Source organism: Protobothrops mucrosquamatus, unplaced genomic scaffold, assembly GCF_001527695.2.
Source record: "Protobothrops mucrosquamatus isolate PMUCROS unplaced genomic scaffold, P.Mucros_1.0 scaffold2413, whole genome shotgun sequence".
Lineage (NCBI taxonomy): Eukaryota > Metazoa > Chordata > Lepidosauria > Squamata > Viperidae > Protobothrops > Protobothrops mucrosquamatus.
Window position 1 is genome coordinate 100,569 of NW_015388485.1, and position 14,246 is coordinate 114,814.

At 48.0% G+C, this 14,246-nt stretch overlaps 1 protein-coding gene across 1 annotated transcript in view; it reads right to left on the minus strand.

Moving 5' to 3' along the window:
• Positions 1-201: 201 nt before the first annotated feature.
• The window catches only part of MED13L (mediator complex subunit 13L), a 105,003-nt gene continuing 90,958 nt past the window's right edge, over positions 202-14,246 (minus strand). Inside the window, 10 exon segments of the mRNA XM_029285881.1 lie at positions 202-594; positions 1,664-1,776; positions 1,894-2,055; positions 3,978-4,129; positions 6,227-6,403; positions 7,466-7,624; positions 10,134-10,276; positions 10,642-11,271; positions 13,658-13,904; positions 13,938-14,174. Coding sequence (XP_029141714.1) covers positions 462-594; positions 1,664-1,776; positions 1,894-2,055; positions 3,978-4,129; positions 6,227-6,403; positions 7,466-7,624; positions 10,134-10,276; positions 10,642-11,271; positions 13,658-13,904; positions 13,938-14,174 — 2,153 coding nt within the window. The 3' untranslated portion in view covers positions 202-461.

Sequence of the window (14,246 nt, forward strand, 5' to 3'; positions counted from 1 at the left end):
CAGACATGGATGGCGACGTTTTTTCCAAGGAAAACGGCAGAGGCTTCGGGTCACCGCGACTGGTCGCGACAATATTTTGCTTTTCTTCGGCAGAGATCCGTGCACAGAAAAAGGAAAGGGGGGGAAAAAAAAGAGAGAGAGAGAGAGAGATAAAGAAAGAAAAATGAAATGAAAGACGTTATGGTTTTCGCCGCGCTCCGTAGTTCTGTAAGGTTCAGCCGGCGAATTAACACTGCCTCAAAGTTGTAATACATCGGCTGCCTGAAACCCTGGTCAGAGAGGCAGATGAGGGTGTCCCGTGTTGGTGGACTCCGATCCCGCGGGAGAGGATTCTCCTGCTTGTTGAGAAAAACTGGGAGCGCCGCTCAGGCCTCCTTCAGACGCGTCAGGGACCTGAACTCGTGCAGGCCGTGGCGGATTCTTCGAGTGGAGAGGGGAGCTCCGATTAACGCTCCCTGCGATTAAAGGATGTTCATGAGGGCGTTGTAGAGCTGAGTGAGCACCACAAAGTGAACAGGAAGGCAAGAGCCCCGATCCTGGGTCGCTGGGTTGCAAGTCAGCCATGACAAGGCGTTGTATTGTTCCAGGACAAACCTAGAGCGAGAGAGAGAAGAGAAAAGGAGGTGAGGGGTGTGTGTGTGTGAAAAAAGCTGCTGGAGGGACCTTCTCGGATCCCGAGGTTCAAGCAACTAAGATGATCAAAGGCCTGGAGGCTAAAACATACGAAGAACGGCTGCGGGACTTGGGTTTGGCCAGTCTAAAGAAAAGAAGAAATAGGGGAGACATGATAGCAGCATTCCAGTATCTGAGGGGCTGCCACAAGGAAGAGGGGGTCAGGTTGTTCACCAAAGCACCAGAGGGAAGGACGAGAAACAATGGTTGGCAGCTGATCAAGGAGAGAAGCAACCTGGAATTAAGGAGAAACTTCCTGACAGTGAGGACAATTAACCAGTGGAACAGCTTTGCCTTCAGACGTGGTGGTGGTGGTGGTGGTGGTGGTGGTGATGGTGGTGGTGGTGGTGGTGGTGGTGGAGGAGGAGGAGGAGGAGGAGGAGGACGACGACGACGACGACGACGACGACGACGACGACGACTGTGGGGTCCTTGGTGCTCTCTGAGCTTGGTGGTTTTCTTGCAGACGTTTCATTACCAAACTAGGTAACATCATCAGTGCGGTTTGTTCTCTGTTTATATACCACAGCAAGCCCACTAGCACTGATGTTACCTAGTTTGGGTAACGTAGTTTGCAAGAAAACAACCCAATTCAAAGGGCTACACCACGCTGCTTCAACTCCTGATGGCTACACAAACACAATTGCTCTGTTACATTAGCAACAACTTCCTAGCCCAACCAATAACCCACTTAGTCTCTTCTCCAAACTTAACCAGCTCTGAATCTTCTTAAGTCTTCGATGCTCTCTGAACTTGGTGGGTTCCTGGCAGACGTTTCATGACCAAACTAGGCAAGATCATCCGTGCTAGGGGGTGGCGCTGAAGATGTCACCTAGGTTTGGTCATGAAGCCATCTTCAAGGGAACGACCAAAGTCAAACCCAGGATTTTTCAAAGCAATCGACAAAATGTGGATAGATGTCCCACAGCAGAAGGCTGGCCCAAGACCAACCTTTGCGTTGTGACTAACACAGAACCAGAAGAGCCATTACCTTAGGACATCTGATGTGGTTTTGGAGTCCAAGGGATGGGGAACCCTCTGGGAAGTCCGGGCAGGAAGGAGTTCATCCGTCTGTGCTACAGAGATGTGATGATGTAGTGAGGCCTATCAGGAAGCAGAAGACAGGATCGTGGGGTTGAGCGACTCAACATCCTTCTTTGACCGCCCCCACACTAGGGCGGCTTCCCATGGGGTCCCGCCCCAAGTGACCGTAAAACCAACCTTGAGAAAGAGGGGACACTGTTTCTGGGCTTGAGGACAAGAGGACCAGAACCACTGAGGAAGATTCCCGGCTTTGGCAGTGGAAACGAAGTAGCCCAGGGCGAGGGGCTGCTGCTTCAGTTCTTCGGGGGCTTCCCGGGAAAGGAGACGCTCCCCTTGGCTCTGAAAAATCAAGGTGAGAAGGGCAAGGCCGGTCAGTGCCTGGAGCGTGCAAGTATCCGTGGGGTTCCTCGTGACCCGATTCTCACCCAACTTGAGACACCCTGTAGAGCAGGGGGTCTTCAAACTTGGCCCTTTTAAGACTTGTGGACTTCAACTCCCAGAATTCCTCAGCCATAACCGAGGGCAGGCAATTGCTCCCAACATCTAAGGGGGGCCCGGCCTGAACTCTGTTCAAGGTGCAAAAAGCTTCTGGCATCCAGCCAATCCAGGGTGGAAGCCTTACAAGTTATACCAACTGTGCAAGTTACCCTGCTCTCTTTCGTACTGCAGTGGTTTGTTTGTTTGTTTGTTTTTAATCTGAAGTCCACAGGACAACAAGTCAAGAACCAGTTTTTTTCATTTGTCTAGGAGGAAAATGTGAATGCGCACGACGTATCTCATATCGAATATAAAAAAAATGCCTATATCTAATCATTTCTATATTGAAAATACTAAGAATTATATTTTGTTTAAGGTTGAAGAAAGAGAATGTAAATGGGAGAAGGGAAGATCAAAGAAATATATCATTAATTAGTATACTAATTATGGACACATCTAGGCAACAGCATCAGTGCGCAGGAGGAGGAGGAGGAGAGTGGGGTCCTTGGTGCTCTCTGAGTTTGGAGGTTTTCTTGCAGATGTTTCATGACACATCTAGGCAACAGCACCAGTGCTAAGGGAGGAGGAGGAGGAGGAGGAGGAGGAGGAGGAGGAGGAGGAGAGGAGGAGGAGGAGGAGAGTGGGATCCTTAGTGCTCACTGAGATTGGTGATTTTCCTGCAGAGGATTCATCAAACTAGGCGACATCATGAGTTCCTGCTCTGAGCCCTGATGACGTTATCTAGTTGGGTAATGAAAGGTCTACAAGAAAACCGCCAAGCCCAGAGAGCATCCAGGACCCCACTTGGGAAACTCTTGAAGAGATCTCCACTTGGTCTGATTTCCTTTCTTCATGTGATCAGCAGTGACCGACTTGGCAGCCCGGAGAGCATCAAAAGCAGCCCGCCTGCTTCAGCACACCCCAGCGTGCCAGCGAGGGCAACCCTTGCTTGCGAACCGGGAGCAATCAATTACAAAATCCAGGGGAGGAAGGGAGGCCCTGCCTTGACCCCGGGGGAAAAAGATCACAGGCTGCTACTTTGGTAAGAACAAAAATTACACCTCAATTACCAGTCTCGGGTTAATGGCTAAACTGGTTACTCTGAAGGCATTTGCTCAGGAGAGGCCTCCGTCAGTTACCGACTCGCAGATTACTCATCTCATTACAGCAGAAACTAGAATCCTGCAGAATAACCATCCAACGTTAACCGCAATCGTCAAGAGTGGCCAGGACTAAAGTGGAAATAACTACAATTTAAAGGTAGTCCTTGACTTAACAGTCATTTGTTTAGGGACCGTTCCAAGTTATGTCCCGTTTTCACATGCAGAATCCCGATGACGTGATCAAAATCCGGGCATTGGGCCCCTGGCCTGTATTTGTGACGGCTGCACCGTCCCGGGGTTGCGTGATCGCCATTTGTAACCTTCCCAGCTGGCTTGCGCTAAGTCAAGATTCACTTAACGACCCACATGATTCACTTAAACAACTGCCGGCGATTCGCTTAATGGCCAGGGCGCAGGAACAAGGGGAGAAAAAAACCCCCACTGCGCTCAACAATCCAAGCTAGAAGTTTATTTTTTTCCTCAAAAAAAACAGCAGTTCTTATAAAGCGGATTTTCTCCCCCCGCTATTTTCTCCGTGACTTGGGAGTGCAACCTCCACCACTATCCCCAAAGTCAAAATCTGCTCCCTTCCCCACAAAACATGGCGGGGGGGGGGAGATCCGATTTTCAGGAGCTGGAACCTAAATCTGCCAGACTCGCAGGGACGTTTGGGGTACTTACCCGGCTGTGCTGAAAGGACGGTCCTCCTCCAATTCCAGGAGAACCAGGAGAAGGGACAGGAGAAGAGTTTGGAGATGAGTGAAGATTCCCAGTCATCAGGATGCCAATGTCGTTGTCCATGTCATCCGGGAATGGGAGGTCAAACATGTCATCTCAAAGAGGAAAGAAGAGCAAAAGAAGGCTTCAGTATTATTAGCTTACATGTGGTTTTCTCTCTCTCTCTCTCCCTCTCTGTCTCCTATCTGTCCATCTCTCCTGTCTCATCTCTCTCTCTTTCTCTCTGTCTCATGTTTCTCTCTCTCCCTATCTGTCCATCTTTCCTATCTCTCTCACCTCTTTCTTTTTCTCCTTCTGTCTCTCTCTCCTATCTGTCCATCTCTGTGTCTCATCTGTGTGTGTGTGTGTGTGTGTGTGTGTTTCTTTCCTATCTCTCCTGTCTCATCTTTCTCCCCTATCTGTCCATCTCTCCTGTCTGTCTCATCTCTCTTTCTTTTTTTTCTCCCCATCTGTCCATCATTCCTGTCTCTCTCATCTCCCTCTCTCTGTCTTTCTCTCCAATCTATCTTCTCTATATCCACCTCACCCATCTTCTTTTTCTAATTTTCTATTTCTCTCCTATTTCTCTCTCTCCAATTTCTCTCTCTCTCTCTCTCTCTCTCTCTCTCTCTCTCTCTCTCTCTCTCTCTCTCTCTCTTTAATAATTAAACACAGAAAAATGAGTTGAGAAAATTAAATCTAACACTCTTTTGGAAAACACAAGCCGTTGGACATTACTCCAATTAATGTGCAAAGCCCTAAGGGCCCAAGTTAATGCAGGTTAAATATTTGTCAGCCCAAACTTCAGGAGGGGATTTGGGGCCAAGAAGGGACAGCAGCACGAAAGGACTAAGAGGAGGTGGACTTGGTGAGGCCCACCGACTTCCATCAAAAGATCAAAGGGAAAGGGAGGGAAGGAGGGAGAGAGGAGGGAAAGAAGGAAGGAAGGAAGGAAGGAAGGAAGGAAGGAAGGAAGGAAGGAAGGAAGGAAGAAAGAAAGAAAGAAAGAAAGAAGAAAGAAAGAAAGAAAGAAAGAAAGAAAGAAAGAAAGAAAGAAAGAAAGAAAGAAAGAAAGAAAGAAAGAAAGAAAGAAAGAAAGAAAGAAAGAAAGAAAGAAAGAAAGAAAGCTGGTTGCAAGTTTTCTGGGGAGGTCTGTCATAACTTTGAATGATTGTTAAGCAACTGTCGTAGGTCGAGACCCACCTGCATAATCTTGACAAAAGACAATCTCTAGCGTTTATCTATATTAGATATATTAGACATATCTAGCTCATCGATAAAGCTTTCTCAAAGGAAGGCTGGGAAGACCGCAAGTCATAACTTCACCAACTTAAGATTTCACCAACCTTAAATATTGCTATCCTTTATTGGAAATCCTTCCCCCCCCCAAAAAAAACAGACCAATTTCAAATGCCAAGGAGCCCTTCAGCAAAATGTACATAAATACACATCTACTTGGCAAAAGGATTTGGAATTCCATTTTAAATCCTTGGCGGTGACTTCAGTTGTTTTTTTGTTTTTTTCTGCCTTCGCATCATCCCTCTTTGGTTCTCCCACCTGCTGTTGGAGTCTAAGCTCTGCAAACACTGAGCTAATCGGGCTCAATTTAAGCGATCTGCGGTTTACGCTAACCACAGGGAAAGAAGCAAGAAGAAAAGAATACGAACTGCTTCGTGGCAGGGAAAGAAAACAAGTTTCAACGCCTCCGTTTAACAGAATAGCAGAGCTGGAAGGGACACCTTGGAGGTCTTCTAGTCCAACCCCCTGCTCAGGCAGGAAACCCTATACCATTTCAGACACGTGGTTGTCCAGTCTCTTCTTCAAAACCTCCAGGGCACCATTTGTATCATTCTGTTTCTCAAGCCTACTAAGATGGGAAGGCAGCTTCCATTCAACCAGAAAGCCAGATCAGAATAGAGAATCATAGGCCTGGAAGGGACCTTGGAGGTCTTCTAGTCCAACCCCATGCTCAAGACCAGGAGACTTTATACCATCTTGGTCAAACAGTTGTCCAGCTTATTCTTCGGAGAATCAGTCAGTCCCCTCTTCTCTGGGACAGACCCTCAAGCCCTGGAAGATGGCTATCGTATTGTTTTAAAGTGGGGTGGTGGGACTCACCTAGGACTTATAGCTGAACCTTTCTGATTGGTGCACCAAAGGGGAATCTTCTCCCCCCCCCTCTCCTCCTTCCTCCCCAGCAGCAACTGACTTACCATTATTGGGGCTGAATCCATCTTCATTGGGATAATTTGCAGGCGCGACTTGGATGGTTGCCGAAGTTGGGAAAACCAGGATGTGAGTACAGGAGGCATCCTGTGGCGTATTCAGCTGTGAGGACTGCAGGTTAAGGGCAGTGCTGCGGCCGAAGACAGACCCCATGGTGACAGCATCTTTCAAGAGAGAAAAGGAAGAAGTGGACTCACAACACCCTCTAAAGCAGAGGTCCCACCGCTTCCGTGGAGAGAGGTTTTTCCGTGGACTGGAGAGTGCGTGGTTTTGTGTGCTGCCTGCATCCCGCGGATGGGGGCTTTGCTCGTTTGTGCAGACCTGTTGCTGGCACGCTGTGGACCGGTACCCGGGGGTTGGGGACCCTGACATAGAGTCGGCTAATTCTTCCCCAACGGCAGCCAGATAATCCTTGCGATCTCCTGGCTTAAAACACATCCCTATGAGAAGACCTCAGGAAAACAGCCCTTCTAAGGGGCTTAGCATAAAGAGGTCTGAGCGTGAAGGTTCATTCTCCGAGCTTCGGACCGTTTCGTTACCAGGCTAGGTAACGTTTAAACTCTGCTGAAGAGGTTAACAAAACGTTCAGAAACCAGCGCACAAGCGGAAATGGACAGGCTCACAATGGTATTGAAAGACAAATGTAGATCAGTTTATTTCAAAACCTGGGATAAATTTTACCGCTGGAGGGATTCGAGGAGGATGGTTGGGATTATAGGCTAGCGTTAAGATAGAAATATATGTAATTTTAGAATAAGTATTGTATATAAAATTTAGATGTATATTCAGAGATGAAGAATCGATTGTAAAACGTGGAATAATTTGATAAGAATGTCTATACTGGAATGTCACGTTATATCCAATGTTTTTTTTTTAATTGTATTATAAATAAAATTTTGGAAAAAAAAAAAGAAAAAGAAAAGAAACCAACGCACAAGCTCCGAGAACGAGCCTTCACCCTCGTGCTAGCCCCGAGCTACAGATATTTGCCCCTATTGCATTTAGAAGTCTCTTGCCACATGCTAAATAAAGAAATAATAACTCTCCAACACACACACACACCATTCTATTTTTCTTCCCAGAGGTTGAGCATTTGGTACAGTCCCTGGACAAGATGGAAAGGCCCCTTTTCCAAGCCAAATGAGAGGGGGGGGGAAAGAGAGACAGCAAAGGGAAGATGTCGGGTCCCACGAAGCCCATTGTCGCCCCGAGCCGTGCGTAATTACCTGGCATCACCACAAATGAACCCTGTGGCTCCATGGCAACCAAGCAAGCGCTAAGGATGGAGGGAGAATCTGCCGAGGAGATGCTACACATCCGACACACCTCCTTCAACTGCTTGCTGATTGTCTGCAGGGAGCACTCTCCGAGCAGGATGCTCCAGTCTGAAAAACAAAGAGAAGGAGAGGGAAGAAATAGAACAGAGGTCCCCAACCTTTGGGGCACTGGGGACCGGTTCCGGGGAGAGAGGTTTTTCCGCGGACCGGAGGGTGCGTGGTTTTGTGTGCTGCCTGCATCCCACGGATGGGGCTTTGCTTGTTTGTGCGGACCGGTTGCTGGCATGCCGCGGGCCGGTACCGGTCCACAGACTGGGGGTTGGGGACCCCTGAAATAAAGGCTGTCGTCTAAAGAAGCTTCCCCCAAGCAGAAGTCAAAGTAGAACAAGTTTTTAGCCCATCTCTTCTCGGGGAAGGACATCCTGGAGGACCATTCCTGACAGGGTTCCATGTTATCATTTAGTTTTATCATTCAGTTAGTTTTATCATCACATCCTGTTTCCATCGTTTTCACCATCCTCGTATCTTTAAGTCCCAAAGGTGCTTTTTCAAAAGGCAGCTGGGCTTTGGGTTTTTCTTGAAGACATTTCAATTCAATTCAATTCAAGTTTAATTTCACTTCTCATCCATCATCTGACTGAACTGAAGAAGCTTCTCGGATGAGAAGCGAAACGTCTTCAAAGAAAAACAAGAAAGTCCAGTTGCCTCTTCTGAAAAAGCACCTCTGGGACAACCATGACCTGGATGATGGAGACTCTCCATAGACTTTAAGATCTTATTTCTCCAGCCCTTCTCTTTACATCCTTTACTGTCTCTCTTTTGCATCTCTGCTCTACCTTTTCTCTATTTTGACTCTCTCTGGTCAGAGGCTAATAAGATGCTTCCTTTATACATGTTGCTAAACCCCTTAATCACCAGGGGGAAATGCCAGGATTCATTGACCCTTGAAGTTATCTAACAGCCCTGCCTCCTAGCTGTTTAGCAGTTGTTTTAGCAACCAGTTATTATGTCCTCCTTTGTGCCTTGAAGCTCTTTTAACACACTTGAAACACTCTGAAAGCGATCAAAGCAGAGCGGCTCAGATCTAAAGCGTTACACGCATCTCTGATTTCTGCCTTTCCTCTCATTTCACGCAGGCCTCCCAAATATATAAAGCAGGAGTGTCCCAACCTTTTGGCTTGCCACGAGTTGGAGGAGAATAGAATAGAATAATACAGTTGGAAGGGACCTTGGAGGTCTTCTAGTCCAACCCCCCTGCTGGACAAGCCTGTCGTAGACAAGCCACTTATTTTAAACTAGGGGGTCTCCAATCACTGGGGTTGTGGCCCGCTACCAGGCCGTGGCCTATTTGGGATCGGGCCGTGCGAGTGGCTAGCTGGAGCGCCCGTGGGTGCAGCTCAACTTGAGCAAGCGGTGGGCCGGTGGGCGCTTGCACACCTGCGCACCAGCCCACCGCTTGCGTGGCCCAGTTCCCTTCTCCCCCCACCAGCCAGGCCACCAAGCCGCAAAAGTTGGGGACGGCTGTTCTAAACCTTCAGCCTGCGAAGACTCAAATATAAAAACACCGCAGCCGCCGAACATTACAAGAAATAAGCCATCTCAGCTCCCTTGCTTCTGAGGGGATTAGTAAAGGTAGAAGGATGAAACGGCCTAATCTTTGTGTCACACACACATGCACAAACACACACACGCACACAGCCTTGCAGGGTTTTCCATTCTAATTACCAGGATGACATTGCCACGTCACTTTTTAGACAGCCTGGCTCCAAACCGAGACAGTTTCTATTATTTTGCTAACGTGCTTTAAAAAGGATAGTCCAGATTGGCAGTTCCAGGTCAATGGGAATCCTAAGAATACAAAACCAGACACTCTTCTGGTAGAGATCATGCAGCTAAAGGGAAAGGCAAAAACAGCTGGGCTGTGATGGGTTAACCTGCTACCTACCTAATGGAAGCAGGGGAGGGTGGGTTATCGCACAGCCAGGTTTGAAGGAAATCATAGCTTATGCTTTCTGTTAGGTAGATCAGGGGTTCCCAACGACCGGCCCACGGCTTATTTGGAACCAGGCCCCGTGAGCGGTGGGCCAGCGTGCACGCACGCGAGCACAGCTCAGCTTACACAAGTCAAGCTGCACATGTGGGTGTGCTCACGCCTACTGCTCACGCAAGTTGAACTGCGCGCACATGGGCATGTGTGCTGGACCGCCACTCGTGTCGACCAGTTCCTCTCCCCGCCCCAACAAGCCACCAAGTTGCAAAGGTTGGGGAACACTGATATAGGTGAACAGATGGTGGTCCAGGGCTGTTCTGTCCCAGGATTGTTATTCCAAAATAACTTACCAACAATCATATGGCTACTGTGAGAGGAGACACACACACACGTGTACACCTGCCCCCTGCCAAATGTACTCTGGAGGGCCTTATGACGCACAACAGAATGCAATTGATCTTACATCCTTCTGGGCAAGCACCGCCTAATTTAGGCTTTTATACATTTAAAATTTTATATCTATGGGTAAAACTTTAATAATGCGAATAAAATAAATAACAATCCATCCTGACAGCGCCTCAAGTGCCTATTGTCAACCAACTGGGACAGGCCGTGTCGCCCAGGTACCTTTCAGCTCCCCGTGGCCAAGCCGTCCAAGGCGCCCAATCACGACTCTCCAGGGAAGTGACGTCATCTGGATGAGCCCGATGCACCATTCCCAAAGCTTCTGCAAGCCAATTTTACGTGCTGACACCTTGCACCTCCGTGATCTGGAGGGAAAAGAGGGTAGTAAGAACTTGTTGTATTTGTTGTTGTTGTTTTCTTTTTACCACCTGTAATCCCTCTATTTGGGGTGGAGTCAAGGCGAATGAATGGAGCTGAGCGTTTATTGGCCGGATGCCCTTCCTGACACCTATGCCGAGTTCGCAGCAGATAATTTCCTCTTTGCATCCTGATAGAGAAACATCTCTTAGGACTGAATTCTCAGTCTTCTGAGTGGGAAACGAGCGTCTGCTGGGTTATAAGCGTGCACTCAATGTATTTAAACAATGTATTTAAGACCAGGAAGTCCAGTAGGATGGCCTGCTCCAAAGTTTGCAGCTGGGTTGTTTTCTCTTTCTTTTTTATAGCCTACCTGTTTGGCAAATCGATGTTGACAATGCAGGTTTCCAACAAGTCCCCGTGCAGGTCGGTGCAGGAGGCCAGAAGCCAACGTTGATCGTGAGAGAGGCAATACCCCACAAAGAGCACATTATACTTCTGGCTGGCTTCGCCAAAGGTCTCCCCGAGCTCCGTCTGTTTGTCCTTGATAGGTGCCAGGATAAATGGAGGGGAGTACAGCTGAATGGGACTCGGCCGCTACAAAAAGGGGACATTACACACAGAGANGCCACTACCAAGCTCGCAGAGCACCAAGGACCCCATAATGCAACCTTGAGCTGCAAATATTCTCTTATATCGGTGCAAATGCCGATCTTCGGTAGCAGCGTCAGTTCCTCTTCCGCCCAACCCAAAAGACACCTGCCTGTCTCAAGGCAAACCCACCTGAAGAATGAAAGAACTCCTCATGTTTTCAGGCAGGTTGTCCAACATTTCTGTGTAACAGCGCATCAAGCTCAAAAGCCAGAAGCTGACAGAAGAAGACTCCTCTTCTGCGGTGTAGGTGAAGGGATCCACCATGTAGATGACCACAGCCGGTGGGTAGACATGGCTGTCCGCAGACTCGGGTTCCGTGGGAATTCCTATCCTCTCCCTCTCTGCAGAGCTACCAAAAACAAACAAACAAACAAAAAGATTTATGTCAAGTGCGGGAAATCAGGAGTCCAGGCGGTACAAATGAATATATAGGTTTATTGTAGGCTAATGGTCTCTACAAGAATCTGAGCTACTAACGGTCAAAGCAAATTGGTGGTAGATAAGAGTCAACGGAATTCAAGGTGGGCTGGGCTGAGGTCTCTTGTGAGCACGAAGGGACTTCAAACGGATGGTGCATTTGACACCCACACCCCTCGGGTGCACGGTGACATGAGAGCAGTGTTTCCAATATCGGAGGGGCTGCCAAAAAGAAGAGAGAGTAAACTTTTTTCCCCAAAGCACCTGAAGGTAGGACAAGAAGCAACAGATGGAAACGAATCAAGGGCAGAAGCAATCTAGAACTAAGGAGAAATTTCCTGACAGTTAAAAACAATTAGTCGACCTGCCTCTAGAAATTGTGGGTGTTCCAACACTGGAGGTTTTCAAGAAGAAACTGAACAGCCATTTGTGCGGAATGGTATAGGGTCTCCTGCTCAAACAGGGGGTTGGGCTAGAGCACCTCCAAGGTCCCTTCCATCTCTGCTATTCTACCACCTCGTACAATTTAAAAATTCATCGTGGTTTTTTTTCCCTATTAAGTTACAACCCATGTGCTTAAGGATTCCTCTGCTGTTAGCTCCTTAAAGGAAATACATTTTTTTTCTTGGGCTCTCACAGGACCAGGTATGGGAAATACACAAGTTCAGGAAGTGTTATGGAGGTGCTGACAGGTTGAGATCACAGATCGCTCCCCTGTTGCTCTCTCCATAATCCAAAATGCCTACTTTTTTGAACCTTCATAATATTTACCATTTGAATCCAGTGAAAAAAGTGTATCTCCTTTATAAGCAACTGTTAAGCAACCTGTGCCAGATCCAAAGCTTCATTGTCCATTTTGGATCCAAATAGTACAAACGTCAAGAAGAGGAAGGTGGGGAGGGGCACAAGACAACTGAGCTTCAATTTCAAAAAATAAAATTAAGAACGTATCATCTTGGTATTAAGGATTATCTTGACATATCCCTAAACCTGGACTGAAAATAGGGCACGGGCTATTATCCCACACAAAGATTAAGCACCCTTGCTGAAGTTAATAAGCTTTTGTCTCTGCATTATAAAATTATCCAGTAATTAACTTTGACCGGGGGGGGGGGGGGCAGTAACCAAGTTTGTGCTATTACAATTGATGACCAGCAGGGGGCAGTATGTGGCTGATTTCCTCCCCCCCCCCAAAAAAAACACATATATCCAGCTAGTTTTATTTCTCTGAGGTTCAAACTCTCTACCAAAAACTAATTCCATGTACCATTATATACCAGTATATATTAAGTCTTCCTCTACAATAGGGATGTCCGGCCTTGGGGACTTGTAAGACCTGTGGACTCCTAGAAGTTGGCTGGCTGGGGAATTCTGGGAGTTGAAGTCCACAAGTCTTAAAGTCAGTGGTGGGATTCAAATAGGGGAACAACCGATTCTCTGCGTAAATGCCGCCTTTCGGAAGTTCGTTCTGGGCCTGGGCAACAAAAAAATTAGCTACCGGTTCTGCCGAAGTGGTGCGAGCCGGCTGAATCCCACCACAGTGCTAGGCTGCATTAACAGAGGGATAGAATCAAGATCACGTGAAGTATTAATACCACTTTACAAGGCCTTGGTAAGGCCACACTTGGAATCCTGCATCCAGTTTTGGTCACCACGATGTAAAAAAGAGGCTGAGACTCTGGAAAGAGTGCAGAGAAGAGCAACAAAGATGATCAGGGGACTGGAGGCTAAAACAGATAAGGAACGGTTGCTGGAATTGGGTATGTCTAGTTTAAGGAAGAGAAGGACGATGGGGGACACGATAGCAGCGTTCCCATATCTCAGGGGCTGCCCCAAAGAAGAGGGAGTCAAGCTATTCTCCAAAGCGCCTGAAGGCAGGACAAGAAGCAACAAGAATGGAAACTAATCAAGGAGAGAAGCAACCTAGAACTAAGGAGAAACTTCCTGACAGTTAGAACAATTAACCCGTGGAACAACCTGCCTCCAGAAGCGGTGAATGCTCCAACACTGGAAGTTTTTAAGAAGAGACCGGACAACCATTTGTCCGAAATGGTATAGGGTTTCCTGCCTGAGCAGGGGGTTGAACTAGATGACCTCCAAGGTCCCTTCCAACTTTACTATTATTATTATTATTACTGCTTAAAGTTGCCGAGTTTGGAGACACCCCCCCCCCCCAACTCCAGAAGGTTCCAGACTTCCCAAACCAGCCGTTCAGGCAAAGAGATCCCAACGCTTATGAAGTTGGTCCAGTGGAAGAAAAGACGGGATAAACGCTCCAGCCTCAAAAAAGGGCCCAAACTTGAGAATAGTAGACTTACTTTTCCTGCCCTTCTGGCAGTTGCTGCGATGAGATTTGGCCTGCCTCAGCGTCTCCTCCGGGGACTGTGCTTCCTTGGGCTCTCTCCGAGGGAATTGCCCCAGCTATTGGGTTTGGACCTTGAGGTAGGCCTCCGCTGAACCCTGAAGTGGAGGTAGTGCTTGTCTGGCTAATACTGGATGCCAATGAAGAGGAGGAGGAGGAGGAAGAAGAAGAGGAGGAGGCCAGGAGCTGGGGCACTGAAGAGCCTGGGACGGTACTGGTGCCCACCGGGAGACCACTGGTCCCGTTAGCTGAGGAGCTGAAAGAGGTGCCAGCCGAGGGAGCCGTAGACCCAAGACAGGCCGAGGTGGAGGAAACTGATCCTGCGTTCCCAGACATGGTTTGCTCCAGGTTGGAGGACGGTGGAGGTGCCGTTTGGTGTTTTGGGGGTGTCAGCAGGCTGCTGTCGAGTTGCAAAGTAGCTAAGTAAGGTGCTGAAAGGACAAAACAGGGAGACAAAGATTTCAAAAGGACGTCAAGAAGACCCACACCAGAGCCAAAACACGCTGGACAACCCATTGTTTTCTAAAATAGCAGGACAGCACAGA